The sequence below is a fragment of the Oryctolagus cuniculus genome, chromosome 5 (assembly GCF_964237555.1).
Source record: "Oryctolagus cuniculus chromosome 5, mOryCun1.1, whole genome shotgun sequence".
Classification (NCBI taxonomy): domain Eukaryota; kingdom Metazoa; phylum Chordata; class Mammalia; order Lagomorpha; family Leporidae; genus Oryctolagus; species Oryctolagus cuniculus.
Genome location: NC_091436.1, coordinates 138975103 through 139002380, shown reverse-complemented (window position 1 = coordinate 139002380; position 27278 = coordinate 138975103). Strand labels below are relative to the sequence as shown.

The following is a 27278-nucleotide window of genomic DNA, read 5'->3' as shown; positions in this document are numbered from 1 at the left end:
AGGCTAATCCTTCACCTTGCGGCGCCGGCACACCGGGTTCTAGTACTGGTCGGGGCGCCGGATTCTGTCCCGGTTGCCCCTCTTCCAGGCAGTGGAGGATGGCCCAAGTGCTTGGGCCCTGCACCCCATGGGAGACCAGGAGAACCACCTGGCTCCTGCCATCGGATCAGTGCGGTGCGCCGGCCACAGCGCGCCGGCCGCGGCGGCCATTGGAGGGTGAACCAACGGCAAAGGAAGACCTTTCTCTCTGTCTCTCTCTCTCACTGTCCACTCTGCCTGTCAAAAAAAGAAAGAAAGAAAGAAAGAAAGAAAGAAAGAAAGAAAGAAAGAAAGAAAGAAAGAAAGAAAGAAAGAAAGAAAGAAAGAAGAGAAATGCTTAAACCTGCACTCCACCTGCAGCACCCCACTCCTCCTTCCCCACCTTGTCTTGCTCCATCAGCACGTTACTTTTCTTTTTTATTTTAAAGATGTATTTATTTATTTATTTGAAAGTCAGAGTTACACAGAGAGAGAAGGAGAGGCAGAGAGAGAGAGGTCTTCCATCCGCTGGTTCACTCCCCAGGTGGCTGCAACGGCTGGAGCTGCGCCGATCTGAAGCCAGGAGCCAGGAGCTTCCTCTGGGTCTTCCCGTGCAGGGGCCCAAGGGCTTGGGCCTTCTTCTACTGCTTTCCCAGGCCATAGTACAGAGCTGGATCAGAAGTAGAACAGCTGGGTCTCGAACTTGTGACCATATGGGATGCTGGCACCACAGGCAGCAGCCTTATCCGCTATGCCACAGGCGCCGGCCCCAGCACGTGTTACCTTTCACACACCTCTTTATTATGATTGCCTTCCTCAGTTAGACCGACTATGAGGAGAAGAGTCTTCATTTGTTTGTTCAGCGGGCCTAGAAGAATGCCTGGCATAGAGTAAGCACTCAATAAATATTTATAGAATGATTGAGGCTGGCATTGCAGCTTAGCTGGTAAAGCTGCTGCCTGCAGCACTGGCATCCCACATGGGCACCGGTTCAAGTCCTGACTGCTCCACTTCTAATCCAGCTCCCTGCTAACGGCCTGGGAAAAGCAATGGAAGATGGCTCAGGTCCTTGTGCCCCTGCCACCCACATGGCAGATCTGGAAGAAGCTCCTGGCTCCTGGCTTCAGCCTGGCCCAGTGCTGACCACTGAGTCATCTGGGAGAGTAAATCAGAGCGTGGAAGATCTCCCTCTCTCTCTGTGTCTCTCCCTCTCTCTGTAGCTCTGACTTACAAAATAAACAAATATTTGTTGACTGAATGCATGAATCATGAAGCGCACAGCAGGCACTGAGAGCACTGGGAGGACAGGGTTGCAGCTGCCCCTCGGGGAGAGGGCAGTTGCCATTAAGGGAACTCAAGAAGTCAACGTCCTCTCCCGCGTCTGCTGCACCTGCCTGGGTCAGGGAGAGGACAGTGAGAAGTGAAAACCCCCAGATGCCAAGGGAGAAACTTGGGAGGAAGGGAGAAGGCATGGTGTCTCCATCCATGCTAGGGCACGGGGGTGGAGGGAGCCCTGGGCGGGAAGGTGGGACAAGGACCACCTAGTGAAGGGGATGCACTGTCCTTACTTCCCCCAAAGTGACCAGCCAAACAGTGATAACAAAGTTATGCCCAGAGAGCCCGTTATCAGAGCTACGCACCCACTGCGGTGAGCCCATGGTAAACAGCACCCCCACCACTCTGTCCTAAGCGTGAGTGAGTCCCTCCCTGCCTCTTTTTTTTTTTTTTTCATGATTTATTTATTTATTTGAAAGTCAGTTACACAGAGAGAGAAGGAGAGACAGAGGCAGAGAGAGAGAGGTCTTCCATCCACTGGTTCACTCCCCAGGTGGCTGTAACTGCCGGGGCTGTGCCAATCTGTAAGCCAGAAGCCAGGAGCTTCTTCTGGGTCTCTCATGTGGGTGCAGTGGCCCTAGCACTTGGGCCATCTTCTACTGCTTTCCCAGGCCACAGCAGAGAGCTGGATGGGAAGTGGAGCAGCCGGGTCTCAAACCAGTGCCCGTATGGGATGCCAGCACTGCAGGCGGTAGCTTTACCCACTACTCCACAGCGCCGGCCCCCTCCCTGCCTCTTACATCTACAAATACTGTCTCTTTCAGCACCACTTTCAGTTCCTGCAAAGAGTCTATTTAAATCCTCAAACTCCTGAGCTCTGTGGATTTTACTCCAGATTTCAAAGGAAGTCAAGACAACAGGGTTTCATTGCACATCCTAAAGCCAACCAATTAAAATCCCCCCTCAAGTATTTCCGCCTCTCCAAGGGCCTGTCTGGAAGCTGGCAGTGAGGCCTTCAGCTTTGCAGGCCGGAGCCCATGGTGCCACCCTCCTGGAGTTGCCGGCAGATTCACTCTGCTCCCAGTCCCAGGGCACGACAGCTCACTGGCCCTTCCTCCACTGCGCGTCCAGGCGTGGGACATCGGACCAAACACAAGCCCTAGTCAAAGGCCACTTGGGCTTGAGAATAAATGCTCCTGGGTTCCTAAAAGACCATTAAAAGATCTCCTTTGCGACAGACACCCGGGGCTCTCACAAAGAGGGATTCTGCAGAATGTTCTTTGCCCTTTCTATCTTCCCCCGGGGTGCTAGTGTCTGCAGAAGCTGATGGGACGTGGCGTGGGGGAGGGGCAGAGGAGGCGGGAGTTGGGGGGAAAGGGGAAGTTCAGGAGGCAGGCCCCTGAGCGTCTGCTGGGAGAGAGGCAGAGAGACATCTGACTGCCAGCCGGGCCTCTTTCCCTACCTCCCCCGGCATCTGCTGAGCTATGAGCCAAGCCAGGGATTTCCAGGGTAGGGAAGGAGGGCTAGGCAGAGGCATCAGATGGGAGGAGGGAGGTGGGCAGCTAGAGAGGCCACATGGTGGGACGGGGTGTCCTACTGCACATGTGGGTGGGGAGAAGAAAGCAGGGGTGAGGGTTCATTTACCTTTGTTTTTTGTTTTTTAAAAATATTTATTTATTTATTTATTTGAGAGTAGAGTTACAGACAGACAGAGGGAGAGACAGAGAGGTCTTCTATCTGCTGGTTCACTCTCCAAAGGACAGCAATGGCCGGAACTGAGCTGATCCAAAGCCAGGAGCCAGGAGCTTCTTCTGGGTCTGCCATACAGGTGCAGGGGCCCAAGGACTTGGGCCATCTTCCACTGCTTTCTCAGGCACATTAGCAGAGAGCTGTATCAGAAGAGAAGTAGCCAGGACTTGAACCGGTGCCCTTATGGGATGCCAGCGCCGCCTGCAGACAGAGGTTTAGCCTGCTACGCCACAGCGCTGGCCCCCTGGGTTGATTAACCTTTGTATCCCCACAGGAGGAAAAGCTTTTGGACTGCTGAAGGCCCAGCAGGAAGAAGGACTGGATGAGATCAATAAGGTAGAAGGCAGAAGGAAGCGGCCAGTGCATGGGGGACGGAGCGCGGGACAAGGGGCCCGACCCTTGCTCTGGCTTGCCTCCAACAGCAGTTCCTGGAAGATCCCAAATACAGCACTGATGAGGATCTGCCCTCCAAACTGGAAGCCTTCAAGCGTGAGGGGCACCTGTAGTTTTGGGGGTGGGATGGGACGGGGGCTCCTTCCCCAAGAAAAGCAGGGACAGCACAGGGCTAAAACTGGCAAGAGGGGAGCCTGCCTCTAGTGCCCCCCCCCCACCGTGGTCCCTTTGCCTGGTTTGCCCCTCTCAGCAACCCCCTCCTCAGTGCCCTCCTCCTTACCAGGGCTCCCCTCAACCCCACTTTCTCTGCCTGGCCCTCCCCTTCCTTCCACATCTTCTCTAGGACCAAGCCAGAGTCAGCAATCCCTTCCCCCATCCTCTGCCACTCACTCTCTCTGCTTTCGCTCCTCACCCAGGGAAATACATGGAATTCGACCTGAATGGACACGGAGATATTGGTGAGGAAAGGGTGGTTTGGGGGCGGTGTGCAGACCTAGGAAGGCGGAAGTCCCCTACCACCTACCAGAGTCGGAGGAAGGGGAAGGGGAATGTGAAAGTAGGGGAGGGAAGGCCGGGAACTTCCTCTCTCTCCCTTCCCCATCCTCTGCCTCCAGATATCATGTCCCTTAAGAGAATGCTGGAGAAACTTGGGGTCCCCAAGACTCACCTAGAGCTAAAGAAATTAATCAGAGAGGTGTCCAGTGGCTCCGGGGAGACGTTCAGCTACTCTGACTTTCTGAGGATGATGTTGGGCAAGAGATCCGCCATCCTAAAAATGTGAGGCACACTTCCAACTGCACTCACCTGTTTCTTGCTGCCCCCTTCCCGGCTGCACCCTGGGCCCGGGGCTCCAGTGGCCCCTCTACACAGCATCTGTTCTTGCATCCTTAGAGGCACTCTTCCAAGGCCCTCTGTGGTCCCACTGCCCCCGGCACCTCCATCCCTGCCCTTCTTTCTCCCTCCACCCCCACAACCCCTTCCCTACTGGGCTGTCTTGGCAGGTGAAGATGTACTCCCTTAACAAAAGTGTCCCCCTGAGCCCCGTGTCTCTTCCCCCTCTCAACCAGGATCCTGATGTATGAGGAGAAAGCAAGAGAACAGGAAAAGCCAACTGGTCCCCCAACCAAGAAAGCCATCTCTGAGTTGCCCTGATCGTGTGGCAGGGGTTGAAGGGGCTTCTGATGACCACACGATGGGAAAAGGAGAGAGAATTGTGAGCCAGAGTCAAAGTGCATTAAATACTGCTCCCACTCCAGATCAAGTCAGCTTGGTTTTTATTTGGGGATTCCCCACCTGGGTTTGGGGAGGAGAGAAGAGCAGCAAGGACTTGCTCAAGTGAGCAATTTGTCCACATTTTCCCAGTGCGTCTCCTATTGCTGCCGGCTGTGTGCACCAAAGGGGATTCCCGATGTTTACAACAGCCTTGGCCTCAAGGAATTTAGGTAGGAGGAAAAGATAGGTCCAGACAAAAAACTATCACCTGGGCCCACGGCAGCTTTCATAAGAAGTGACGATGACCTGCTATAAGCACTGTGACCTTGACAAATTGTGCAGCCTGGCTGAGGCTCTCCTCTGAAAATGGGGATTGCCATTGCCATTGCCACTGGTGCGAGCCCTCAGGAATGTTTCCACTTCGAGTGAGTGCATGAAAGAGGTGGTGTTATTTAATGAAGTAAAGGATTGACAAAGCTGCAAAGCCCAATAATTTAAATGTTTCATGAGTGACCAAGGTCCTTTTGGGGACATGTTATAGAAAGTGAGTTTATGGGGGCTGGCAATGTGGCGTAGTAGGCTGAGCCTCCGCCTGCAGCACCAGCATCCCCTGTGGGCACCGGTACAGGTCCAGGCTGCTCCTCTTCCGATCCAGCTCTCTGCCTATGGCCTGGGAAGCCAGTGGAAGATGGCTCAAGTGCTTGGGCTGCTGCACTCACGAGGGAGACTCAGAAGAAGCTCCTGGCTCCTGGATTCAGATGGACTCAGCTCCAGCCTTGAGGCCACTGGGGGAGTGAACCAGTGGATGGAAGACCTCTTTCTCTATCTCTCCCTCTCTCTGTAACCCTACCTCTCAAACAAATAAATCTTTAAAAAGAAATCTCTAAATCTTTAAATAAAAAGAAAACACATGGAAATATTTTAAAAAGTGTGTTTACATCATGAAGAGGAAAGGGGATTGTTTGGGGAGGCTACTGGGGACACGGGGTTTCTAAATGATAGAAGAGAAAGCAGGAGCCTTGGTGAGGACTTTCCTTTCCTCCTTCCTGGGGTCTAAGAAGTCAACTCTAGCAACTCCCAACTCCTGGTCACTATTTCAGATTTCTTGACACACACACACACACAGGCACACACACACACACAAACCTGGAAATAGGGAATCTGATTTGCTCATCTGCTTCATGTCCTGAGGACAGGCCCAGACCCTGGAGGCTCCCTTCCCAACATTGAGGCCAGGGAGGCAGCCTGGGCGGGGAGTGCTAAGCAGTTACAGTACCTGCACAGGATTTCTGATGAGGAAGAAACCATCACTCGATGCCCCAAAAACAACCACTGAAAAGCTAAGTAAGGTGTCTGAATATAATGAAATTAACAGCTAACCCACTATGAACCAGATATTATTCTAAATGCTTGCCTATGTGGTAATTCATGTAATCCTCACATAATCACCAAGCACTTGGACACCAAGAATGATAGAAAGGATCTTGGGCTCAAGTCATTCATTCAAGATAAATAAAGTAGGTTATATTCACACCATGTTCTACGACTATAGAGCAACCAGAACAAGCCACAAGTATACACAACAATCTGTCCAGTCTCATAATGTTGAACAAAAGACGAAAGACACAAAAAGAACCCTCTCTGTGAAATTGTCCTTTGTATGAAGTACAGAACAAGTGAGATTCATCTATGTTGTTCGAAGTTAGGGGCTGGCATTGTGGCGATCCCACATGCAAGGTTGGCCTCCCACATCTGAGTGCAGGTTCAATCCAGCTTCCTGCCAATCTGCGTGGGAAAGCAGCAGATGGTGGCCCAGGTACTTGGACCCCTGCTACCCATGTGGGAGGTCCAGACGGAGTTCCAGGCCCCTGGCTTCGGCCTGGCCCAGCCCTGGTTGTCATGGCCATTTTGGGAAGTGAACCAGTAGCTAGAAGATATCTTTTCCCCCACCCCTTATCTGTCACTCTGTCTTTCATATAAGTAAATAAGTCTTTTTTTAAAATTAGGGCCACAGTTAACCTTGGGGAAGAGCAGTGACTAGAAAAAGCCCTAGGGCGGCTTCTGTAGCGCTAGTGAAGCTTCTGGTTCTGGTCACATACATTGTTCAGTTTGTGAAAACTCGTGGAAACGGACATCTCTCACCCCTGGATGTGTGACTGTGTATATGCAATACTTTTTTTCTTTTCTTTTTTTAAATTTTCTTTTTTAGATTTATTTATTTAGTTGAAAGGCATAGACACAGAGAAAAAGAGAGAGAGAGAGAGATCTTCCATCTGCTGGTTCACTTCCTAAATGACCACAACAGCCAGGGCTGGACCAAGCTTAAACCAGGAGCCAGGAGCTTCCTCCAAGTCTCTCATGAGGGTGGCAGGGGCCCAAGCACTTGGGCTATCTTCCGCTGCATTCCCAGGTGCATCAACAGGGAGCTAGATTGGAAGTAGAGCAGCTGGGACTCAAACCGGCATGCTGGCCCTGCTTGAAGAGGCTTAACCCTCTACGCCACACTGCTGGCCCCTGTAATATATACTTTAATAAAAATATTTCACTGATAATTTAATGGGCATCAACTCTGTGCCAGTCCCTAGTCTAGCTTCTAGGGATGGAAGAGTGAAAAAAATGAGGCCTTGAAGATTTCATTCTATTTTGGAAACTGGTAGAGGAGGAAGATTGACAACAAACAATAATTTAAAATTTACATATGACCTATTAGCAACTGACAAGTAGAATGGAAAAAAGGGAAAGTAAAACAGATGACAAGGGATCAGGGGGATTCAGGATGTGAGAGAAGTAGGAGGTAGAGGCAAAAAGGCTCACTGAGAAAGTGACTAACAATGAGCGACAACTTCCAGATGCGAGGGTGAGCCATGTGCGTTTCTCAGGGGAAGAGTCAATGGAATACAGGGAAAAGGCAGCAGAAAAACCACAAGGTAGAGAGAAAATCAGACAGCAGGGAGCGAGCCTACCTAGGTTAAGTGATTAACCTAGGTTAATTCTGGCTTGGGGGCCAGAATTGTAGTGCAGTGGGCTAAGTCACTGCGTGCAGTGCTGACGTCCCACATCAGAGCTGCAGTTTGAGTCCCAGCTGCTCCACTGCCAATGCAGCTCTATCCTGATGGGCCTGGGAAAGCAGCGGAAGGTGGCCCAGATACTTGGGCCCCTGCCACCCATGTGGGAGACCTAGATGGAGTTCCTGGCTCCTGCTTCAGCCTGATCTAGGCCTGGTCATTGTGAGCATTTGAGGAGTTAAACCAGCGGATGAAAGAGCTCTCTCATTCTCTGTCTCTTCCTCTGCCTTTCAAATAAATAAGTAAATAAATATTTTTAAAATGCAGTCCCCTTTTCATTTATTTATTTATCTGAAAAGCATAGTTACAGAGAAGGAGAGAGAGAGAGAGAGAGAGAAAGAGAGAGAGAGAGAGAGAGAGAGAGAAGTCTTCCATCCACTGGTTCACTCCCCAGTTGGCCACAATGGCCGGAGCTGTGCTCCTGATCTGAAGTCAGGAGCCAGGAGTTTCTTCCAGGTCTCCCATGCAGGTGCAGGGACCCAAGGGGTTGGGCCATCTTCTTCTTTCCCAGGCCATAGCAGAGAGCTGGGTTGGAAGTGGAGTAGCCGGGACTAGAACCAGTGCTGTATGGGATGCCTTCAGGCCACTAAGGGCATATGGGGAGTGAACCAGTGGATGGAAAATCTCTCTTTCAAATAAGTAATTAAATAATAATAAAATAATAAATAGGCTACCTTAGTACAAATAACTAAAAAAAAAAACCCTCAGAATCCTGAGTTTTTAAAAAATTTTTTAGGTCCATAGTTTCTTCCTTCTTTCTTTCTTTCTGATTTATTTATTTATTTGAAATTCAGAGTTACACAGAGAGAGAGGGGAGAGAGAGAGAGAGAGAGAGAGAGAGGGAAGTCTTCCATCTGATGGTTCACTCCCCAATTGGCTGCAATGGCCAGAGCTGCGCCAATCCGAAGCCAGGAGCCAGGAGCTTCCTCCAGGTCTCCCACACAGGTGCAGGGGCCCAAGGACTTGGGCCATCTTCTACTGCTTTCCCAGGCCATAGCAGAGAGCTGGATTAGAAGTGGAGCAGCTGGGACTTGAACGGGTGTCCATGTGGGATGCTGGCACTATAGGAGGTAGCTTTACGCACTGTGCAACAGCAACTAGTTTTTTGCCTTTTTTTTTTTTTTTTTAGAGAGAGATTTATTTATTTATTTGAAATGGAAGGAGAGAGAGAAAGGGAGAAAGAGAGAGGGGGGTGGGAGAGAGAGAGAGAGAGATCTTCCATCTACTTGTTCAGTCCCCAAAAGGCTGCAACCAGACAGAGGCTGGAGCAGGCTGAAGCCAGAAGCCTGGAATTTCATTTGGGCCTCCCATGTGGATGCAGGGGTCCAAGCACTTGGGCCATCTTTCACTGCTTTCTCTGGTGCATTAGCAGGGAACTAGATCAGAAGTGGAGCACCTGGGACTTGAACCACCATTGGCATTGCTGGCAGTGGCTTAATCCACTGTGCCACAATACCAGCACCTGAACTAGATTTGCAAGACTGCTGTCAGCTAAGATGGCAAAGAGTGTGGGTAGAGCAGATCCTGAGGGCCTGGAAATCAACGTTTTGGACACAATGAACTGAAATAACACCAAGAGGAGGGGCAGCATTCTGGTGCAATGGGTTAAGCCAGCCTTGTGATGCTGCCATCGCATATCAGAGCTCCGGTTCTAGTCCTGGTTGCTTCACTTATAATTTAGTTCTTCGTTGATGCACTTGGGACAGCAGCAGACAATAGCCCAAGTGTTTGGGCCCCTGCATTCATGTGGGAGACCTGGATTTGAGTTCCTGGCTCCTGGCTTCAGAGTGGCCCAGCCCCAGCTGCTATGGCTACTTGGGGAGTGAATCAATGAATGGAAGACCTACCTCTCTCTGCCATGCTATCTCTCCTTCTCTTTCACTCTGCCTTTAAAATAAAAATAAATCTTTTTTAAAAATAACACTTAGGCATTGTTGACTAGCAAATATCTATCTTTACCACAGACCTGTCTCCTGAACTCCAGACTTGTAAAATACACATAATACACAGAAGTGCTATTCTAAAAATAATCTATTTCATTTTTATTTGAGATAGAGAAATCTTCCATCTACTGTTTCACTCCCCAAATGTTTAGAACAGCTAGGGCTGGATCAGGTTGAAACCAGGAGTCTAGAACCCAACCTAGATGTTCCTACCTGGGTAGCAGGGGCCCAAGTATATGAGCCATCATCTGCTGCTTCCCAGGGCGTGCGTTAACAGGGAGCTGGAATTAGGAGAGCTGAGACGGAACCACTGCAACACGGGGTGTGGGTCTCTTGTTTAAACTGAGACAGCGTGTTCTTGATAATTCAGTTTTGGTAGAGGGTGGATGTGATGTCTTCTCTGCAGTGGGTTTAAGAGTGAGCCTAAGGAGAAAACTTCAGAGAAAGTACGGCTAGCTCCCACAAGAAACATGGCTGCAAAGGAGGGTGTGTGTGTGTAAAGGGGTGTCACAGCTAGTTAGGGAGAGAAGGAAATCATTTGAAAGTTTGGGAAATGAACTCACTCTGAATCTTAGCCTCAGGTTAGAATTCTTAACTGGTTCCTGCAAATTCTTCTGCCTTCATTGCCAATAGACTGGCCATACCAGCCTCAGAGCTGATGCCCAAACCCACGCCTTTCCCCGTTTGTTCACTGAGCCTGAGATGCACACTTGCTCCTCAAACCTAGCTAGGCTCTAACCAGTTCATCAGTGAGTTTTTCTAGAAGCATTCCTAACCCTCCCCAGGCATGTTGTATTGTATTCCTCTATATGAAGGCGTTCTGGTGCCTTCACAACTCAGTTGTTAAACGATTTGCTGGATGGGGCCAGGTCTGACGGAAGCAGAGGATTCTTCCGTCGATAAGCAACAAAGGAGAGAAAGCAGTAGTGCATTTCGTGAACTGACCCATTGTTAAGGGAATACAAATAGCCAGTAATACCAAATACAAGTCTACTCATGACATTTGTTATAAAAATGTCCGTTTAGGTCACTGGTTGCCGATATTTTGACGAACGGGCTGTTCCTAGTCTATTTTTTGTTCGATGATTTGCATGCATTAATGCAAACAAATGAAACTAGGCCGAGAAGGACTACACTGAGGGTGCCATGATTCGCCCCCCGACCCCGGCATTGGCCTGTCTAGCCACCTCATTTGCATGACGTGATTTAGTAAGCACAGGCCCCACCCCTCCGGGGTTTTCACCTCTCGCGTAAAGACGCGTGAGCTGGGACTCTGCCCCGGTCTACGTAAGCCCCGCCTCCCGGTAGCTAATCCCTCCCGTCCACCGCCGTCTTCTCGTCGGGTCTCCTCGGCTGAAAACACTGTATCGTTTCCTTCCACTTTCAGCGTCCTTACGTCTCCGCTCCCATATTTCCACGAACGCACGACGCACGCCCCGCCTCTTTCTCCCACCATTCGTCGTGTAAATTCTGCGTCCCAACCGCCCGGCCGACCGGCGTCGAATTCCCACCCCCTCTGCACGTCTCAACGGCCGACGCCGGTGGCCCGCCTCCTCAGCCAACCGGCGTCCCAGCGTCTGTAAGTCCCTCCTCTTTATGCAAATACCCTCTGCATGCTCTGCACGCCCTGCCTTTTTTTTTTTTTTAAAAAAAGGATAGTCTTGGAAGTAAAGAGGGGTAGGATAGAGAGCGCCCCGCCCTTTATGCAAATAGAGGGGCGTGTCTAGGCTCGAAGGGAGGCGGGAGGTGGGGGGGCGCTCCCGGGGGCGGCGGTTGCCCGGATGGGCCGTTAGTCGGAGCCCAGCCGCGGAGTGAGCGAGGGAGACGGGAGGAGCCGAACCCGGCGCCATCCGCCGCCATCCGCCCCCGCCCCACCGCCATCCCGCCCCGGGGAGCCCCTAAGCCCCGGTCCCGAACCCTTGCGCACCCGGCCAGGTGAGTATGGGCGAGCCGAGCGCTGACGCCCTTTTCCGGCGCGGAGCGGCGGTGGCGGCGGCGACGGCGGCGGCAGCGGCGGCGGCGGCGGTGGCGGTGGCGGGCCGGGCCGGGGGGGAGGAGAAGCTGCCATTAGCCGCCGCCATTTTGTCCTCCTGCTGCCGGGCCTGACTGCCCCTCCCCCTCCGGGACCTCTACCCCGGGACCCGCAGCTCCAGCTCCTCTCGCAGGGTCTGCAGCCTAACCTTGCCCACTCACGACCCTGGCTTCAAGGCGCGACCCCCCTCTCTGAGCCCGTACTTCCCCACCCCACGCTGCGCTCCTGGCTCCTCACCTCCATCTGTTGACCCGCTTCCCCTCGGTCGCCTCCCTGGGGTGGGCCGCGCCCGAGGGTCCTCCTCTCAGACGGTCTCTTTTCCTCCATGTTGGGCCCCTTCGCATCTCCCGGCGCTAGGGTTCCCCCTTCTTGGCACCGCTCTCTGCGTCGAGTCACTCCCCCCGGGACCCTGCTCTCACCCAGCATCATCGTTCTGCATTCCTCGATCTTCCCCCTGCCGTTTCATTCCCCCCATTCCTTGTCCTCGCCTTTCTCCCGCGACTCCCTTTTTCTTCCTGGTCTCTTGACACTGCCCCCTTACTTTTGTGGGGCTCTGCATCCTGTCTGCCATTCCTGCCTCATGTATTTCCCACCTGCTTCCTTACGCTCTTGTTTGCACCAGCCTATTCGCTCCTCCACCCTCCTGTTCCCTTCTCCTGTACTTACGTTCCCAGATTGAGCTCCTCAGACATTTACAAAGCGAGCCCCCATCGCCTCATCTCTAGCCGTGAACTTCTCTCCCCGATTTCGGCTTTCATCCTGGGTTTGTCTGGATCTCCCTGCCATTTCTCACCTCGTTTCCTTTACACTATTACTCAGAAATGAATGCTCGTTCTAGAATGGACTCCGGATGGAGAGCTTTGGCCTGCTCGGGGCGAGGGGGTAATTGGGGCAAGAATGACCGCCGAGGGGAGTTTTTAACGATAGGGAAATGGGAGTTGGTTCTGGTGTGAGGCCTGAGGTTACCGAGTGCTGTCGAGGTGGATCTGTAATGCTTTGTTTTTCTCAATTCTGTGTCTGAGAACCCAGAATTTCTATAGAGACAGGATTGTTTTTTCCAGGAGCTGAGATGGGAGCAAGTTGAGAGAAAGATTGGTTATTTCAAAACTTGGGCTTCTGCAATCCGGGTCTGTGTAAGCCACTGTTTGTTTCATGAGGGTTTCTCTGGCACCAGCTCCTAGTCTGACTGAGCAAGCTCATAAAATCTTTTAAACTCCCAGCATACCTTCCTGCAAACCTTCCCAGATGGGACTTAAGGCTGCTGGGAGTGGAACCTGGGGCACAGGGCCCTGGGGCATGATTAGGGAGCTGGTGTCTAACAAGTAGGGCTATATAAAGCGCTCCTCCTGACATGATGGAGTTGTGTGCCTGCCTCTTTCTGCTTTTTTCCTGGGAGTTGGATTTGCCTGCCCTGTTTTATTGTAGGTCTCTGACATGATTTTGGTTGAGAGAGAAGAGATGACTGGGGGTAACGAAGAGAACACTGCCCTTTACGGATGGGCACCGAGGGCGGCATGTTTGTATTAGGAGGATACTAGATTTTTATTTGGCTTCCTTGGCAAGAAATGTCTGGGGGAAAGGGAACATGGCAGTTGGGCCTTGTGGGAGCTGAGGGACTGGGGCTGGAGTACATAGGCTGGAGGAGAAGATGCCAGAGGGTCACAGGCTGCGTCCTTAATGAGAATGAGAGGCTTCTGTTCTAGTTGTCTGTAAGGGGGCAGAGACAGACACTTGTCTGGCCCACAGGCTCCGGCACGTTTTGGGGGAGGAGCCTGCAGGACCCAACGTACTCAATGAGCTTCCAGCGCAATGTCCGATCGCTCGGGGCCGACTGCCAAGGGGAAGGATGGAAAGAAGTATTCCTCGCTCAACCTGTTTGATACGTATAAGGGCAAGTCCTTAGAGATCCAGAAACCCGCTGGTGAGGGTCCTGCAAAGATGCTCCTATGTTTGGAGGCTAGGCGTGGACGGGGCATGTGTTTGAGAGCTCTCTGCGGGGGAATTGCTACAGTAGAGATACCACAAGATTGGAGGGACCCTGGAGATCTCCCGGCTTTGGGTCCAGGAGGGGGACTGGGCTCTGGGCGAACACCAGTTATCCTCCTACAAAGGCGTGTCTGTGGTTCCCAGTCTCTGGACACGTAAGAACTGGAGGCAAAGCGATGTGGACTTGGGGGAGTTCTGGAGCCAGCTTGCTCCCCGCAGGCTCAAAACCAACCATCCCACATTGAAGCATTGGATGTAATGTATTTCATCCTTCCTGATAGGGGTTTCAGAGTTTATCAAGTGCAGGGGAAGGGGATGACTTCCGGTAATAAGACACTGAGGGTGTCTAAACTGGGCCTAGTGTGGGAGGCTGTCAGATCTCTCAGGTGAGGCATTTTTGACCCATCTCTCCACCTTTTCTCCAGTTGCCCCTCGCCATGGCCTGCAGAGTCTTGGGAAAGTTGCCATTGCCCGGCGTATGCCACCCCCAGCCAACCTTCCAAGCCTGAAAGCCGAGAACAAAGGCAATGACCCGAATGTCTCACTAGTGCCGAAAGACGGAACAGGATGGGCAAGCAAACAGGAGCAGTCCGACCCCAAGAGGTAGACGACCTTGGGGACACCTGGAGTGATGGTATTGTAACTTTGAACTTCAGGGTGAATTGGAGTGGGCTTGGTCCACATTAAGAGCCAGAGAGAAAGGGAGGCCCCTTTCTTACCCGTCCCAGGTTTAGATGATTCTAGAATTGTACCTTCAGTTTTCTGTTAGATGGAGTGAAAGCGTGAGGAAGCAGCAGCCTCTACAGGGTGACAACGTATTTCGTCCGAATGTTTGTCACTGGGAGCGATGGGTCAGGGTCCAGTCCCTACCAACGCCAGTTGGAGAAGTGGGGTGGGCTTTTTAGGCTCCGGATAACCTTTGCATTATGCTGTCCCCTCAGTTCCGATGCCTCAACCGCTCAGCCGCCGGAATCGCAGCCACTGCCGGCTTCACAGACGCCTGCCTCCAACCAGCCGAAACGACCCCCAGCAGCCCCCGAGGTACCTGGAGAACTGGAAGGCTGGGAGGAAGAATGGGTCGTAGCTCCTCCACCTGTATCACCATTTAACCCCTCTCTGCTTCCCCAGAACACTCCTTCGGTTCCAAGCGGGGTAAAGTCCTGGGCGCAAGCCAGCGTCACCCATGGAGCACATGGAGATGGTGAGTGCTGGGCACCGTGGGAGGCAGGCTCCCTGCACTCTCTCTTCAGTAAAGGGTCCTCAGTCCTCTGGCTAAATCTTAGCTCCCATGTTTAGTGTTGTGGGACACGTGAGCAAGTTTAAGTCTCTCTTGGTTTTATATGAGGGGGTGGAGGGGTCCCAGAACTAACCTTGTGTCCTGGGGGATGAGCACTTACTCCATAGAGGTGGAGTCTGAGGCATGCATCCTGGCACTTTAGTGATGTGTCCTCAGTACATGCACTTTTCTCTCTTGTTCTGCACGCCCATCCTCACAGGTGGAAGGGCATCAAGCCTACTGTCACGATTCTCTCGAGAGGAATTTCCGACCCTGCAGGCGGCTGGCGACCAGGACAAGGCTGCCAAGGAAAGGGAGTCTGGCGAACAGTCGTCTGGGCCCGGACCAAGCCTCCGCCCCCAAAGTAAGTGGCTGCCTTTTGGACTAGACAGTACCTATTCCCTCTCAGTGTTTTTTTATTCCCCTTTCTCTGCCACGGTTTTCACTGTGTTCACTTGTCCCTGAAGCAACTGATAAATCTCTCTGCTTTTTCCAAAACGTAGATTCTACAACCTGGAGGGACGGAGGTGGGCGTGGCCCTGATGAGCTGGAGGGCCCGGACTCCAAACTTCATCATGGTCATGATCCCCGGGGCGGGCTGCAGCCCTCGGGCCCACCTCAGTTCCCTCCCTACCGCGGAATGATGCCGCCCTTTGTGAGTTTGGATGTCTGGTTTTGGAGGGGTTTGTACTGGAAGCTAGGGAACAGGAATTGGGACTTCGTTGTTAGCGCTGAAAAGCAGGCACCTAAGTGATCTAGGTAGATGGGACATGATAGCAGGCTGGCAGCACTAGCGGGCTGCTTGACTCTCCCCTCTGAGCACCTGCTCTTGGGCCCTTTTGCAGATGTATCCCCCATATCTCCCGTTCCCTCCGCCCTATGGACCCCAGGGGCCTTACCGATATCCTACTCCTGATGGGCCCAGGTGAGCGATCCAGGTCTGGGTTGTGGTTGGGGGGCAGGGCAAGCCTGTTGGGGAGGTAATGGTTTCTTTCTAGCCAGGAGGCGTAGTCTTGTATGGGCTGTACAACATGTTGTCTTGTTCCTCTTCTCTGCCATTTGCTTTTCTGCACGCAGCCGTTTTCCCCGTGTGGCGGGCCCCCGAGGCTCAGGGCCGCCCATGCGCCTGGTGGAGCCTGTAGGTCGGCCTTCTATTCTTAAAGAGGATAATCTCAAAGAGTTTGACCAGTTGGACCAGGAGAATGATGATGGTTGGGCAGGTAGGTGAATAGGCAACAACATTTGGATTTTAAAAGACAAAACTCAGATAAGGAAGAAAGGGAGGGTTTGTATGGGAGGAAAGCATCCAGTGAAGGGTTGAGAGGAACTTAAGTTCTGGCAAAATATTGGGGGTAAGTGAAAGGCATCAGAGTTGGTGCGTCTAGACTTGGGAGGGGGGCGGTGTTGGCATTAGTAGTGCGTCCCATCATGTGGTTCTGGACAGTTGTTTTTGTGTCTCAGGAAGACACTTGACAGAATAGAATGTTTGGGTTACTGTTCTTAATTTTTCTCCTCAGGGGCCCATGAGGAGGTCGACTACACTGAAAAGCTCAAGTTCAGCGATGAGGAAGATGGGCGAGACTCTGATGAGGAGGGAGCTGAGAGCCAGTGAGTTAGGGCCCTTGGGATTGGAGGGGCTTAGTTTTTCTCACAGTAATGTACTCTTCAGAGGAGCTGGGTTTTAATTCCACTTTTGATCTGCTCACAGCAAGGATCCCCAGTCAGCTGCTGGTGAGGAACGGCCCCCCGAAGCAGATGGCAAAAAGGGCAGCTCCCCTGGAAGCGAGCCGCCCCCTCCCAAGACGGCCTGGGCAGAGACCTCGCGGCCAACAGAGACAGAGCCGGGGCCTCCTGCCCCAAAGCCTCCCCCACCCCCACCTCACCGGGGCCCCGCCGGGAACTGGGGCCCCCCTGGAGACTACCCAGTGAGTGTCTAAAATGAGAGGTTGACAGGGTCAGTTGTGAGAGATTAGTGTCAGCTGAGTGATGGAAGCGATGGTAGCAGAGGTAGCTGGGGTGGGGAGGCGGGGTCTGAAGTGTGCTCTGCAGTGTAGGGCTGCAGGGTATCTCTGGAAGTCTTGGGAACAAGATTGGTGTTGGAGGAGTCTGGGTGTGTAGAGAGATAAATTTGGGATGCTAGTGAGGAAGAGCAGGGTGGCCTTTAGATCTCCAAAGGAGAGGGAACAGAAAAGAAAAAACCCCAGGGTTGTGAGTTTGTGTCCACCCGTGAGGCCCTCCGCCTCAAGGCCTGGTGCTTGCACACTGCAGCTAGCTAGAGACGGTGGATCTGTGTGAGAGGTGGTGGGAAGTGTAATGCCTTACAGCTCATCTTGCCGGATCTGTCCCTGGCCAGGATCGTGGGGGCCCTCCCTGCAAGCCCCCAGCACCTGAAGATGAGGATGAGGCCTGGCGGCAGCGGCGAAAACAATCTTCATCTGAGATCTCCCTGGCGGTGGAGCGGGCCCGGCGGCGGCGCGAAGAGGAGGAACGCCGCATGCAGGAAGAGCGCCGGGCAGCCTGCGCAGAGAAACTCAAGCGGCTCGATGAAAAGTTCGGGGCACCTGACAAGAGGCTCAAAGCAGAGCCTGCTGCTCCCCCTGCTGCCCCTCCTGTCACAGCTGCACCCCCTGCAGTCCCCAAAGAACCCACACCGCCAGCTCCTCCGCCAGCACCAGCTCCAACCCCAGAGAAAGAACCTGAGGAGCCAGCACAGACCCCTCCTGCCCAGTCCACCCCCAGTCCAGGTGTGGCTCCAGCTGCCACTCTGGTGAGTGGTGGTGGCACTACCAGTAGCACCAGCAGTGGCAGCTTCGAAGCCAGCCCAGGTATGCAGCAGGGGAGAGGTATTCTCAGGTGTGGTGTCAGGTCTTGACTTGGAGTGCAGGGTGGGAAGGACGGAGTAAGCAAGGTAGAAGGCATTTGTTGTAGTTTGTTGGACTATCAGTAGGAGGAAAGGGGACTCTGAAAAGAGAGAAGGGTCTTAAACCACTTTCTGTAGACTTAGAAAGGAGCTAAGCTGAGGAGTTTTGGTGTCGGTAGTTTGTAAGTGAATACCACTGTTAGTGGCTCCTGAGGGGTTTAAATGGGTAGAGCTTTAGAAGTAGATTCTCTGTGGAGCACCTCTGATTTTGAGAGGGAGCTAGAAGTGAGGGCTGAAGTTGCTGCGGTTGTCGGTTGATGGAGTATGTCGTTCTGATCTTTTTAGTGGAACCCCAGCTGCCTTCAAAAGAGGGTCCTGAACCACCAGAAGAGCTTCCCCCTCCTAGCACACCCCCAACCCCCAAGGTGGAACCCAAGAGTGATGGGGTTGGTCCTACCCGGCAGCCCCCCAGCCAGGGTTTGGGCTATCCCAAATATCAGAAGTCGTTACCACCTCGTTTCCAGCGGCAGCAGCAGGTGAGGTCCAGCCCTCGTTGCCGTCTCGCCCAGGTTTTCTGGCGGAGTTGTACACTGAGTCTGAGCTGCTCTGCGGTGCTGCAGGCTTTGGTGACCTCCACCCTGTCTGCTCTTCCCCAGGAGCAGCTCCTGAAGCAGCAGCAGCAGCAGTGGCAGCAGCAGCAGCAGCAGCAGCAGCAGCAGGGCTCTGCCACGCCTGCCCCAGTGCCCCCGTCACCACCACAGCCTGTGACCCTGGGGGCTGTGCCGGCTCCACAGGCTCCACCTCCACCCCCCAAGGCCCTGTATCCGGGTGCCCTGGGCCGACCCCCACCCATGCCCCCAATGAACTTTGATCCCCGCTGGATGATGATTCCTCCTTACATGGACCCCCGGCTCCTCCAGGGCCGGCCCCCTCTGGACTTCTACCCTCCTGGTGTGCACCCCTCTGGTAAGGGGCCAAGGGAGGCCCTGAATCCCAGGCGGTGGGGTCAGGGTGTCACTGATGGGACCCAGGTGGGACTAGTCTTAGCACTGCTGAGATAGTTTTGTTGTGAGTGGGGGATTGGAAAAATAAACAGTGGTCCTTTGTTGGCCAGGATTTATTTGGTAGGGTCGGAAGTTGATTCTTTCAAGGGAAGGCTGAGCGTAAGCATCCCTGTTTCCTGGGCAAGACCCAGATTTCCTGGCAACAGGAGGCAGAGGAGCTGACTCCACAGGGAAGACGAGAGGGGGAGACCTTTTTGGGGGCTGGGGTGCTTGTGATGGAAGAGTGGTTTTTCTTACTCTTCGGTTTCCGCAGGCCTAGTTCCCCGCGAGCGCTCAGACAGTGGGGGCTCAAGCTCAGAGCCATTCGAACGCCATGCACCCACCCTTTTACGGGAACGGGGCACTCCACCAGTGGATCCAAAATTGGCCTGGGTAGGAGATGTCTTTACCACTACACCTACCGATCCTCGCCCGCTGACCTCACCACTGCGCCAGACTGCGGATGAGGATGACAAGGGGATGAGGTGAGTGTTGTGTTAAGAAATTTCGGAAAGGTGTGCTCAGTTGATTGTAAAGAACTCTTGATCCCCACTTAGTTCTGATTTTCCTTATTCTGAGATGCGCATTTCCATTCTTTCCTGTCTTCTTTTTCAGGAGCGAGACTCCTCCAGCACCTCCCCCTCCACCCTATCTGGCCAATTATCCAGGCTTCCCTGAGAATGGAGCCCCTGGACCCCCGATCTCTCGATTTTCTCTGGAAGAGCCAGTTCCCCCAGGGCCCCGTCCACTCCCCTGGCCCCCAGGCAGTGAGGAGGCGGCCAAGATACAAGCTCCAGCACCCAAGAAGGAATCCCCCAAGGAAGAGATTCCACAGCTGACAGGGCCAGAAGCAGGTCGAAAGCCTGCCCGTGGAGTTGGAGGTGGGGGCCAAGGCCCCCCACCTCCACGCAGAGAGAGCCGCACTGAGACCCGCTGGGGCCCCCGCCCAGGCAGCAGTCGGCGTGGCATGCCGCCAGAGGAGCCAGGGGCCCCTCCCCGCCAGGCAGGGCCTATAAAGAAACCACCACCTGCAAAAGTGGAAGAGGTGCCTTCCAAGCCCCTTGAACAGGGGGATGAGACCCCTAAGGCCCCAAAACCAGACCCTCTCAAGACAGCCAAGGGGAAGATGGGCCCCAAGGAGACCCCACCCAGTGGGAATCTTTCCCCTGCACCGAGGCTTCGGAGGGACTATTCTTACGAAAGAGTGGGTCCTACATCTTGCCGCGGTCGGGGCCGAGGGGAGTATTTTGCCAGAGGGAGGGGTTTTCGGGGGACCTATGGAGGGCGGGGGCGGGGAGCCCGAAGCCGAGAGTTCCGCAGTTACCGAGAGTTCCGCGGAGAGGATGGGCGTGGAGGTGGGGCAGGGGGCCCAAACCACCCCCCGGCTCCCCGAGGCCGCACTGCCAGCGAGACGAGAAGCGAAGGTTCCGAGTACGAAGAGATTCCCAAGCGCCGCCGACAGCGTGGCTCCGAAACCGGCAGTGAGACCCATGAGAGTGATCTGGCCCCTTCTGACAAGGAGGCCCCCCCACCCAAGGAGGGAGTACTCACCCAGGTGCCCCTGGCTCCCCCCCCACCAGGGGCTCCCCCTTCACCTGCCCCAGCTCGCTTCTCCACTGCGCGGGGTGGACGAGTCTTCACGCCAAGAGGGGTGCCGTCTCGGCGGGGCCGTGGGGGAGGGCGGCCCCCTCCCCCTGTTTGCCCAGGCTGGAGCCCTCCAACCAAGTCCTTGGCTCCCAAGAAACCTCCAACAGGTCCTTTGCCGACAAACAAGGAGCCTTTGAAAGAGAAGCTGATTCCAGGGCCTCTGTCTCCTGTGGCGCGTGGAGGCAGCAGTGCAGGCAGCAACATAGGCATAGGTGTGGAAGATGGGGAAAGACCCCGAAGGAGGCGTCATGGCAGGGCTCAGCAGCAAGATAAACCGCCTCGTTTTCGGAGGCTGAAGCAGGAACGGGAGAATGCAGCCAGAGGGGCCGAGGGCAAGCCCTCTTCCCTAGCCCTCCCAGCCCCCACTCCTGGACCTGAGGAGCCACTCCCAGCTGTTGCCGCACCCGCACTGCCTCGTCGGGCAGCTGCCAAGTCTCCCGATCTGTCAAACCAGAACTCGGACCAAGCCAATGAAGAATGGGAGACTGCATCGGAGAGCAGCGACTTTGCCAGTGAGCGCCGAGGGGACAAGGAGGCTCCCCCACAAGCACTGATGGCCCCCAAAGCTGTGGGAGCTCCTGGAGGCAGTGGAGGTGGAGCTGGTCCAGGTATTTCAACCATGTCCCGTGGAGATCTGAGCCAGAGAGCCAAGGATTTGAGCAAGCGGAGCTTTTCCAGTCAGCGGCCAGGCATGGATCGGCAGAACCGACGCCCAGGCCCAGGGGGCAAGGCTGGCGGTGGCGGCGGTGGCGGGGGTCCTGGGGGAAGGACTGGCCCAGGACGAGGGGACAAAAGGAGCTGGCCCTCGCCCAAAAATCGAAGGTAGGTAGAAGTAAACTGTTAGGTTAATATTCTGTTATATGAAAAAGAACTATACCTAAATACCTGCAAGAGCCAGGATTGGGCCAGGGGTCCAGAACTCTTATTCGGGTCTACTGTGTTGGTGGCAGGACCCAACTGCTGGAGTCCAGGGTGCACATGAGCAGGAAGCTGGGGTTGGCTCAGAGGCAGGACCCCAGTCAGGGCACACTGATGAGGGTGCGGGTGTTCCAAGTGGTGGTGTCTTGACTTATTAGGCCAAACCTGCCTGGGAAGGGAGACCGCGGGGGGTGAGGAAGCTTGGGCTGTGAGGGCAGATGAGCCCATTAGGAAGGCACTGGAAGTTCAGGCATAGGTGGGAGCAGCAAAGCAGTGACAGAATACTGCCTGTAGGTGTGTCCCTGTCTTCCATCTTTTGCCCCATAAAGCTATATGTGGAGAAACAGTCACCTGTAGTCAGAGAATTGGGTTTGTGAGAGAAGTTGGATTTAAAGGGACAGGGGCTCGAGTTAGTGAGCCCTGGGGCCAATGTTGTTTCTCCTCAGCCGTCCTCCAGAGGAGCGTCCTCCAGGGCTGCCCCTACCGCCTCCACCCCCCAGCAGTTCTGCTGTCTTCCGCCTGGACCAAGTTATCCACAGCAACCCTGCTGGCATCCAACAGGCTCTGGCCCAGCTTAGCAGTCGCCAAGGGAGTGTAACTGCAGCAGGGGGGCACCCAAGACCCAAGCCTGGGCCTCCCCAAGCCCCTCAGGGCCCTTCTGCTCGGCCCCCAACCCGATACGACCCCCAGAGGGCCAGCAGCAACAACGCCAGTTCTGGTAAGCTGGAGGGGATTTGGGTGGGAAGGTCTCCATCCCCAGAGAAGGTCAGGTGCTGGAGGGGAAGAGTGGCCTGGGGCCCTCCTGCTGGGTGTCTGCAGTGCGCAGGGGCAAGAGCACTGGGAGGTGCTGTAGGCGTGAGGGGGGGTGAGGCAGATGCTGACAGCTTTCCCCTCTTCCCCAGACGCCCACTTTGAGGAGCCAGGGCCAATGGTGAGAGGAGTAAGCGGGACTCCCCGGGATTCTGCTGGGGTTAATCCCTTCCCCTCCAAACGGCGGGAGCGGCCTCCCAGGAAACCAGAGTTGCTACAAGAGGTAAGGGCTGGGGTGTGAGATCATGCGTCACTGAGCTCCGCTTTGGAAGGTTCTTGTTCTTGATTGTTTCCTCCATTTTCCCTGTGTATTGCTGTCATGGTTTCCTCACTTCAGGTAGTCACTGCTTGTCTCCTGTCCGTGTTGGCCCTCCTCCTCACCTTGTCCCAGCCGCCTACGTTTCCCTCCTAATTCATGTTTTGCCTCTGGTCTTTGTCATCTCTAGGAATCTTTGCCACCTTCTCATAGCTCTGGATTCTTGGGCCCCAAGCCTGAGGTCCCAGGCCCTCAGGGGGAATCCAGAGATACAGGCACAGAGGCTCTGACTCCTCACATCTGGAACCGTTTGCATAGTGGTGAGTAAAGCTGAGGGAAGGGAGAGGCTGATGGAGGGGTGAAAGAGTGAGATGGGCTTCAGAACTGTTTTCTCTCACTTCCTGTATCCTGGTCGGTGCTCCCCTCTCCAGCCACTAGCCGAAAAAATTACCGGCCTGGATCCATGGAGCCCTGGATGGAGCCCCTGAGTCCTTTTGAGGATGTGGCTGGCACAGAGGTGAGTGAGCATGGGAGGGACGCGTGAGCTGGGAGTTGGTTGAGAACTGGCTGTAACTGTCCCTGCCTGTTGGGTCACGTCGGGCTGTTCTCCTACACAGCGGCCTCTTCAGTTTGTCTGTCTGCGTGTGGGAATCAGTCAGGAATTGGGGTGCTTTCTACCCTGGCTTAACCGGCTCCTTCTCCACTCCTCTCAGATGAGTCAGTCTGACAGTGGGGTGGACCTGAGTGGGGATTCTCAGGTGTCATCAGGTCCCTGCAGCCAGCGAAGCTCCCCTGATGGAGGACTCAAGGGGGCAGCAGAGGGACCCCCCAAGCGGCCCGGAGGCCCCTCACCCCTGAATGCTGTTCCTGGTGAGGGTCCACCTGGCTCTGAACCCTCTGAACCTCCTAGGAGACGGCCACCTGCCCCCCACGATGGGGACAGAAAGGTAAAAGACCAGGAAAGGTTAAGAGGAACATTTCTAAGCACCTGCTTGTCCTCCCTTTGCCCCTTTCCTCTGCCTCTGCTCCGGGGATTCCTTGATGTCGGATCACCTCTCCTTTCTCCATCCCTACTTTATTATGTTCCCTATCCCAGGAGCTGCCCCGGGAGCAGCCTCTGCCCCCTGGCCCCATTGGCACAGAACGATCTCAGCGTACAGACCGAGGCCCGGAGCCTGGCCCTCTCCGGCCATCCCATCGACCTGGCCCCCCAGTCCAGTTTGGCACTAGTGACAAGGTATGCTGTGGGCTGGATCTGGGGGTCCTGGGCTGGGTGGAGAGAAGGGAAGGGCTGGAGGGAGGACTTGAAGCTCATCTGAGTCCTGGGGCAATCTTCATGCCTCATGACCACAGGATGCAGACTTGCGCCTAGCGGTGAGAGACAGTTTAAGAGCAGAGAAGGAGCGAACCACATCCGTCACTGAGGTGAGTGTGAGAGTGAGAGTTCAACAAGGCTCGAGATTACTGGTGAAGATAGCCGGGAGTGGCCTGGGCTTCCAGGATGCCAGATATCTCCCTTAGCAAGGCCTCTCCTTTCCAGGCCATTCCAATATCCCGAGACTGGGAGCTTCTCCCCAGTACTTCTGCCTCGGCTGAGCCACAATCCAAGAACCTGGCTTCTGGGCACTGTGGCCCAGAGCCCAGCTCCTCAGGCCAACGTCTGTACCCTGAGGTCTTCTACGGCAGCCCCGGGCCTCCCAGCTCTCAGGTGGGCCTCACTTCCCATCCTGTGACCCCCTGAATGAAGAGTCCTGCTTTCTGCCTGCTAAGCCTTCCTGTGTTGGGAAGTTTCCAGACCGCTTGTTTTTCTTTTTCTTACTCCAGTTTTCCCCTTGCTTTCACTGCAGTGGGTGGGAAGTGCTAGGTTTCCAGACCGGAGGAACTGGGGCTGTGGGGCTATTGCAGCCATGCTCTTTTGTCCCACAGGTCTCTGGCGGAGCCATGGACTCTCAGTTACATCCCAACAATGGCGGCTTCCGCCCAGGGACCCCCTCTGTGCACCCTTACAGGTGAGATGAGATCTCTTGGGCCTCAGAAGGGAATGGAGATAGTTCAGGGGAAAGGGAAGCCAGAGTGACACATCGCGGCATTACTCAGACTAGAGGAGTAAATGACTGGTTTCCTAACGTCTCTGTTCACCTTCATTCCTTCTAGATCACAGCCCCTGTACCTACCCCCGGGCCCAGCCCCTCCCTCGGCACTTCTCTCTGGGGTAGCTCTCAAGGGCCAGTTTCTGGATTTCTCAGCACTGCAAGCAACAGAGCTGGGCAAGTTGCCAGCTGGAGGAGTTCTCTACCCACCACCCTCCTTCCTCTACTCTCCAGCATTCTGCCCCAGCCCCCTGCCCGACCCACCCTTGCTTCAGGTAAGAGGTGGGCAGGTGCTGCTAGGGGTAGCAGTTAGGGGTGAGGGAGAGTACTCTGGGAGGAGGAGGAGGAGTTGCTATTTCTGCGCATTCCTCAATAGGTGCGCCAGGATCTGCCATCCCCTTCGGATTTTTACTCTCCTCTGCAGCCCGGCGGCCAGAGTGGCTTCCTTCCTTCAGGGGCCCCTGCCCAGCAGGTACCTCTTCTCTTCCCGTCCTCCCTTCATCCTGCTTCTCACTTTGTTGTGATTACCCTTGGTTTTCCAGCGTTTCTCGCCTTCCCCAACACGCACGCCCAAATGTATTACAGATGCTTCTACCCATGGTAGACTCTCAGCTGCCTGTGGTGAACTTCGGCTCCCTGCCGCCAGCGCCACCTCCTGCCCCACCTCCCCTTTCTCTGTTACCTGTGGGTCCTGCTCTGCAGCCCCCCAGTCTAGCTGTGCGGCCCCCACCTGCTCCTGCTACTCGGGTGCTGCCTTCACCTGCCAGGCCTTTCCCCGCTAGCTTGGGGCGAGCAGAGGTAAGGTACATGAATCACGGTGCCAGGGAACTCCACAAGTTACGGATAGGGATCTCGAGACAGACGGGTTAGAAGCAGGGCCGTCACGAATTTTTCTCCTTCAGCTGCACCCAGTGGAACTAAAGCCGTTCCAGGATTATCGAAAACTGAGCAGCAACCTTGGACCTGGGTCCTCACGTCCTCCCCCAGCTGGAAGGTAAGAGGATGGGCATGCAGGGCCTCCCTCCCCGCGGGCTTTCCACCTGGGGCCAGAGGTCAGGTCCTAGGCTTGCCGTAAACACTCGTCTGCCCTTAGGTCCTTCTCGGGTCTCAATTCCCGTCTCAAGGCCCCGCCTTCCACCTACAGCGGAGTATTCCGCACCCAGCGCATCGACCTCTACCAGCAGGTGAAGAAGAGACCCATGTGGCCCCAAGTTCTGCCTGACTTCCTGTCCTTCCATCCCTGGCACCTCCCACTAAGCCTTACTCTCCACACCTACTGTCCCTTAGGCCTCCCCACCGGATGCTCTGCGCTGGATGCCGAAGCCTTGGGAGCGGACAGGGCCACCTTCTCGAGAAGGGCCTTCCCGAAGGACAGAGGAGCCTGGGTCCCGAGGGGACAAGGAGCCTGGGCTGCCCCCACCCCACTGAGGGAGTTCCCCTTGCCCCCCACCCCCGGGGCTTGTATATAGATTATAAATATATAAAGGGGAAAGGGGTGGGTGTGGAGGGGTTGTGGGGCTGGTGCCTCGCTTCCCCTCCTCCCCCTTCCCCTGGTCCCCTATCCCTGGGGCCGTTTGTTAAAAAATAATAATAAAAGGATTAAAAAAAAATCCCAGGAGCAGTTGTGGGGAGGGATGGGTGGGTTGGTGTCTTACAGCATGGTGTTGACATGTATGGGGATTCAGTCAGAACTGTTAGTCAAGTGTCCTTTCAGATTACCTCAAAAATGTGACCATGTTACTGGATCTTCAAGTTCTGTAGGTTGGCGGTTTGGGCTGGGGCTTACCTGGGCCCATCTTCTTGGGCCAGTTGGGAAGTCAGGTGGTTGCCCGAATGCAGCTGATAGCTGGGCTGGCCCTAGTATGGCTTCCTTCACATGTCATGTGGGGTCTTGGTGAAAGGTGGAACCCCTTCAGACTGTCAGCCATTGTCCCCAGATGGCTCCTGTAGTGGGGTGTTAGCAGGACTTGCAGATAGAACTTGCAGAGCCGGTGTCTTGACCTTCAGATGGGATGTCACATTGTTGGTCCTGCAGTAAGCTAGTTAGAATGGATGGGAGAGAGCATAACTGCAGTTGATGACAGCAAAGTTGGCCGCCATGCCTCTGGTCCCACTGACAAAACTGAGAAGTCCTGTTCATAGCTGTTCTGAGCCTTGGCAGACTGTTTAAGTGTCATCAGAAATGGCTGGATTTCATGGGAATCCCAGTTAGCAGGCTAAGATACTAAGGTCTGGAGCTGCTTAGAAATTGAAAAGCATTTTCTGTTCTAGCATGTACTTGGGATACATGTCTCCCATCTCTGAACTCCTTACATGAACACGTGTGTGTGTACAAAAAATGCATGTGGGATTATTCAGGGGTAGCCACTGTGAAGCTAAGGATCCCCACACGCTGGGATGGACTTGCACCTCTAGTTCCTACCCAGCTTCAAGGGATGCAGCAGGTGGTGGCCCAAGTCCTTGGGTTCCTGCCACCCATCTCTGGAAACCTACATAGAGCTGGTTTTGGCTTGGCACAGCTCTGGCTGTTCCAGGCATTTGTTCAGTGAACCAGTGGATGAGAGATCTCTCCCTGTCTGCCTTTCAAATAAACTATTAAATGCTTTTGCATAAAAATGTTCTATCAGTGTTGTGATGCATAAACATAACAATAGTGCACATATGTTCATGGAGGACTTGACTGGCATAGTTGGGTTCTTAGGGAG

General features: G+C 54.4%; 2 protein-coding genes, 1 long non-coding RNA gene and 1 other non-coding gene across 7 annotated transcripts; 3 read left to right on the top strand and 1 right to left on the bottom strand.

The window, feature by feature from the left end:
* The first annotated feature begins 2656 nt into the window (after positions 1 to 2656).
* Positions 2657 to 4690, top strand: AIF1 (allograft inflammatory factor 1). The gene is made up of 6 exons (XM_002714269.4): positions 2657 to 2802; positions 3317 to 3378; positions 3465 to 3531; positions 3852 to 3893; positions 4050 to 4212; positions 4503 to 4690. The coding sequence occupies exons 1-6, from the start codon at positions 2778 to 2780 to the stop codon at positions 4585 to 4587; spliced, it is 444 nt and encodes a 147-aa protein (XP_002714315.1). The 5' UTR covers positions 2657 to 2777; the 3' UTR covers positions 4588 to 4690.
* On the bottom strand, positions 2939 to 12158 carry LOC138849683 (uncharacterized). The gene is made up of 2 exons (XR_011388731.1): positions 11925 to 12158; positions 2939 to 3182 (listed from the first exon to the last, which is right to left on the bottom strand). It is a non-coding gene; the product is annotated as an uncharacterized lncRNA (long non-coding RNA).
* PRRC2A (proline rich coiled-coil 2A) lies at positions 11098 to 26085 on the top strand. 4 transcript variants are annotated; one of them, XM_051854953.2, is made up of 31 exons: positions 11098 to 11234; positions 13434 to 13608; positions 14099 to 14276; positions 14615 to 14714; positions 14802 to 14874; positions 15170 to 15313; positions 15453 to 15604; positions 15795 to 15874; positions 16027 to 16169; positions 16467 to 16557; positions 16658 to 16874; positions 17303 to 17774; positions 18155 to 18345; positions 18466 to 18775; positions 19127 to 19337; positions 19468 to 21321; positions 21864 to 22135; positions 22320 to 22450; positions 22674 to 22803; positions 22915 to 23000; positions 23197 to 23430; positions 23580 to 23720; positions 23837 to 23908; positions 24024 to 24191; positions 24410 to 24492; positions 24638 to 24848; positions 24950 to 25045; positions 25159 to 25371; positions 25476 to 25567; positions 25667 to 25757; positions 25861 to 26085. In XM_051854953.2, exons 2-31 carry the CDS (start codon positions 13497 to 13499, stop codon positions 25999 to 26001), a joined length of 6489 nt encoding a protein of 2162 aa, XP_051710913.2. In that variant the 5' UTR covers positions 11098 to 11234; positions 13434 to 13496; the 3' UTR covers positions 26002 to 26085. The 4 variants fall into 4 exon arrangements, with proteins under 4 accessions (XP_051710913.2, XP_051710912.2, XP_051710916.2 ...); XM_051854952.2 differs by lacking the exon at positions 11098 to 11234 and adding an exon at positions 11288 to 11590; XM_051854954.2 differs by lacking the exon at positions 11098 to 11234 and adding an exon at positions 11406 to 11590 and having other exon boundaries at positions 13434 to 13578.
* Positions 13786 to 13917, top strand: LOC127493360 (small nucleolar RNA SNORA38). The gene has a single exon (XR_007923415.1). It is a non-coding gene; the product is annotated as a small nucleolar RNA SNORA38 (small nucleolar RNA).
* Positions 26086 to 27278: the final 1193 nt, after the last annotated feature.

Coding starts and splice junctions, on each gene's coding strand:
- AIF1 (XM_002714269.4), top strand. CDS start 2,778: ATGAGCCAAGCCAGGGATTTCCAGG. Junction 2,803..3,316: donor CCAAGCCAGGGATTTCCAGG/GTAGGGAAGGAG, acceptor GTATCCCCACAG/GAGGAAAAGCTTTTGGACTG. Junction 3,379..3,464: donor GACTGGATGAGATCAATAAG/GTAGAAGGCAGA, acceptor TGCCTCCAACAG/CAGTTCCTGGAAGATCCCAA.
- PRRC2A (XM_051854953.2), top strand. CDS start 13,497: ATGTCCGATCGCTCGGGGCCGACTGCCAAGGGGAAGGATGGAAAGAAG. Junction 14,277..14,614: donor GAGCAGTCCGACCCCAAGAG/GTAGACGACCTT, acceptor CTGTCCCCTCAG/TTCCGATGCCTCAACCGCTC. Junction 15,314..15,452: donor ACCAAGCCTCCGCCCCCAAA/GTAAGTGGCTGC, acceptor TCCAAAACGTAG/ATTCTACAACCTGGAGGGAC.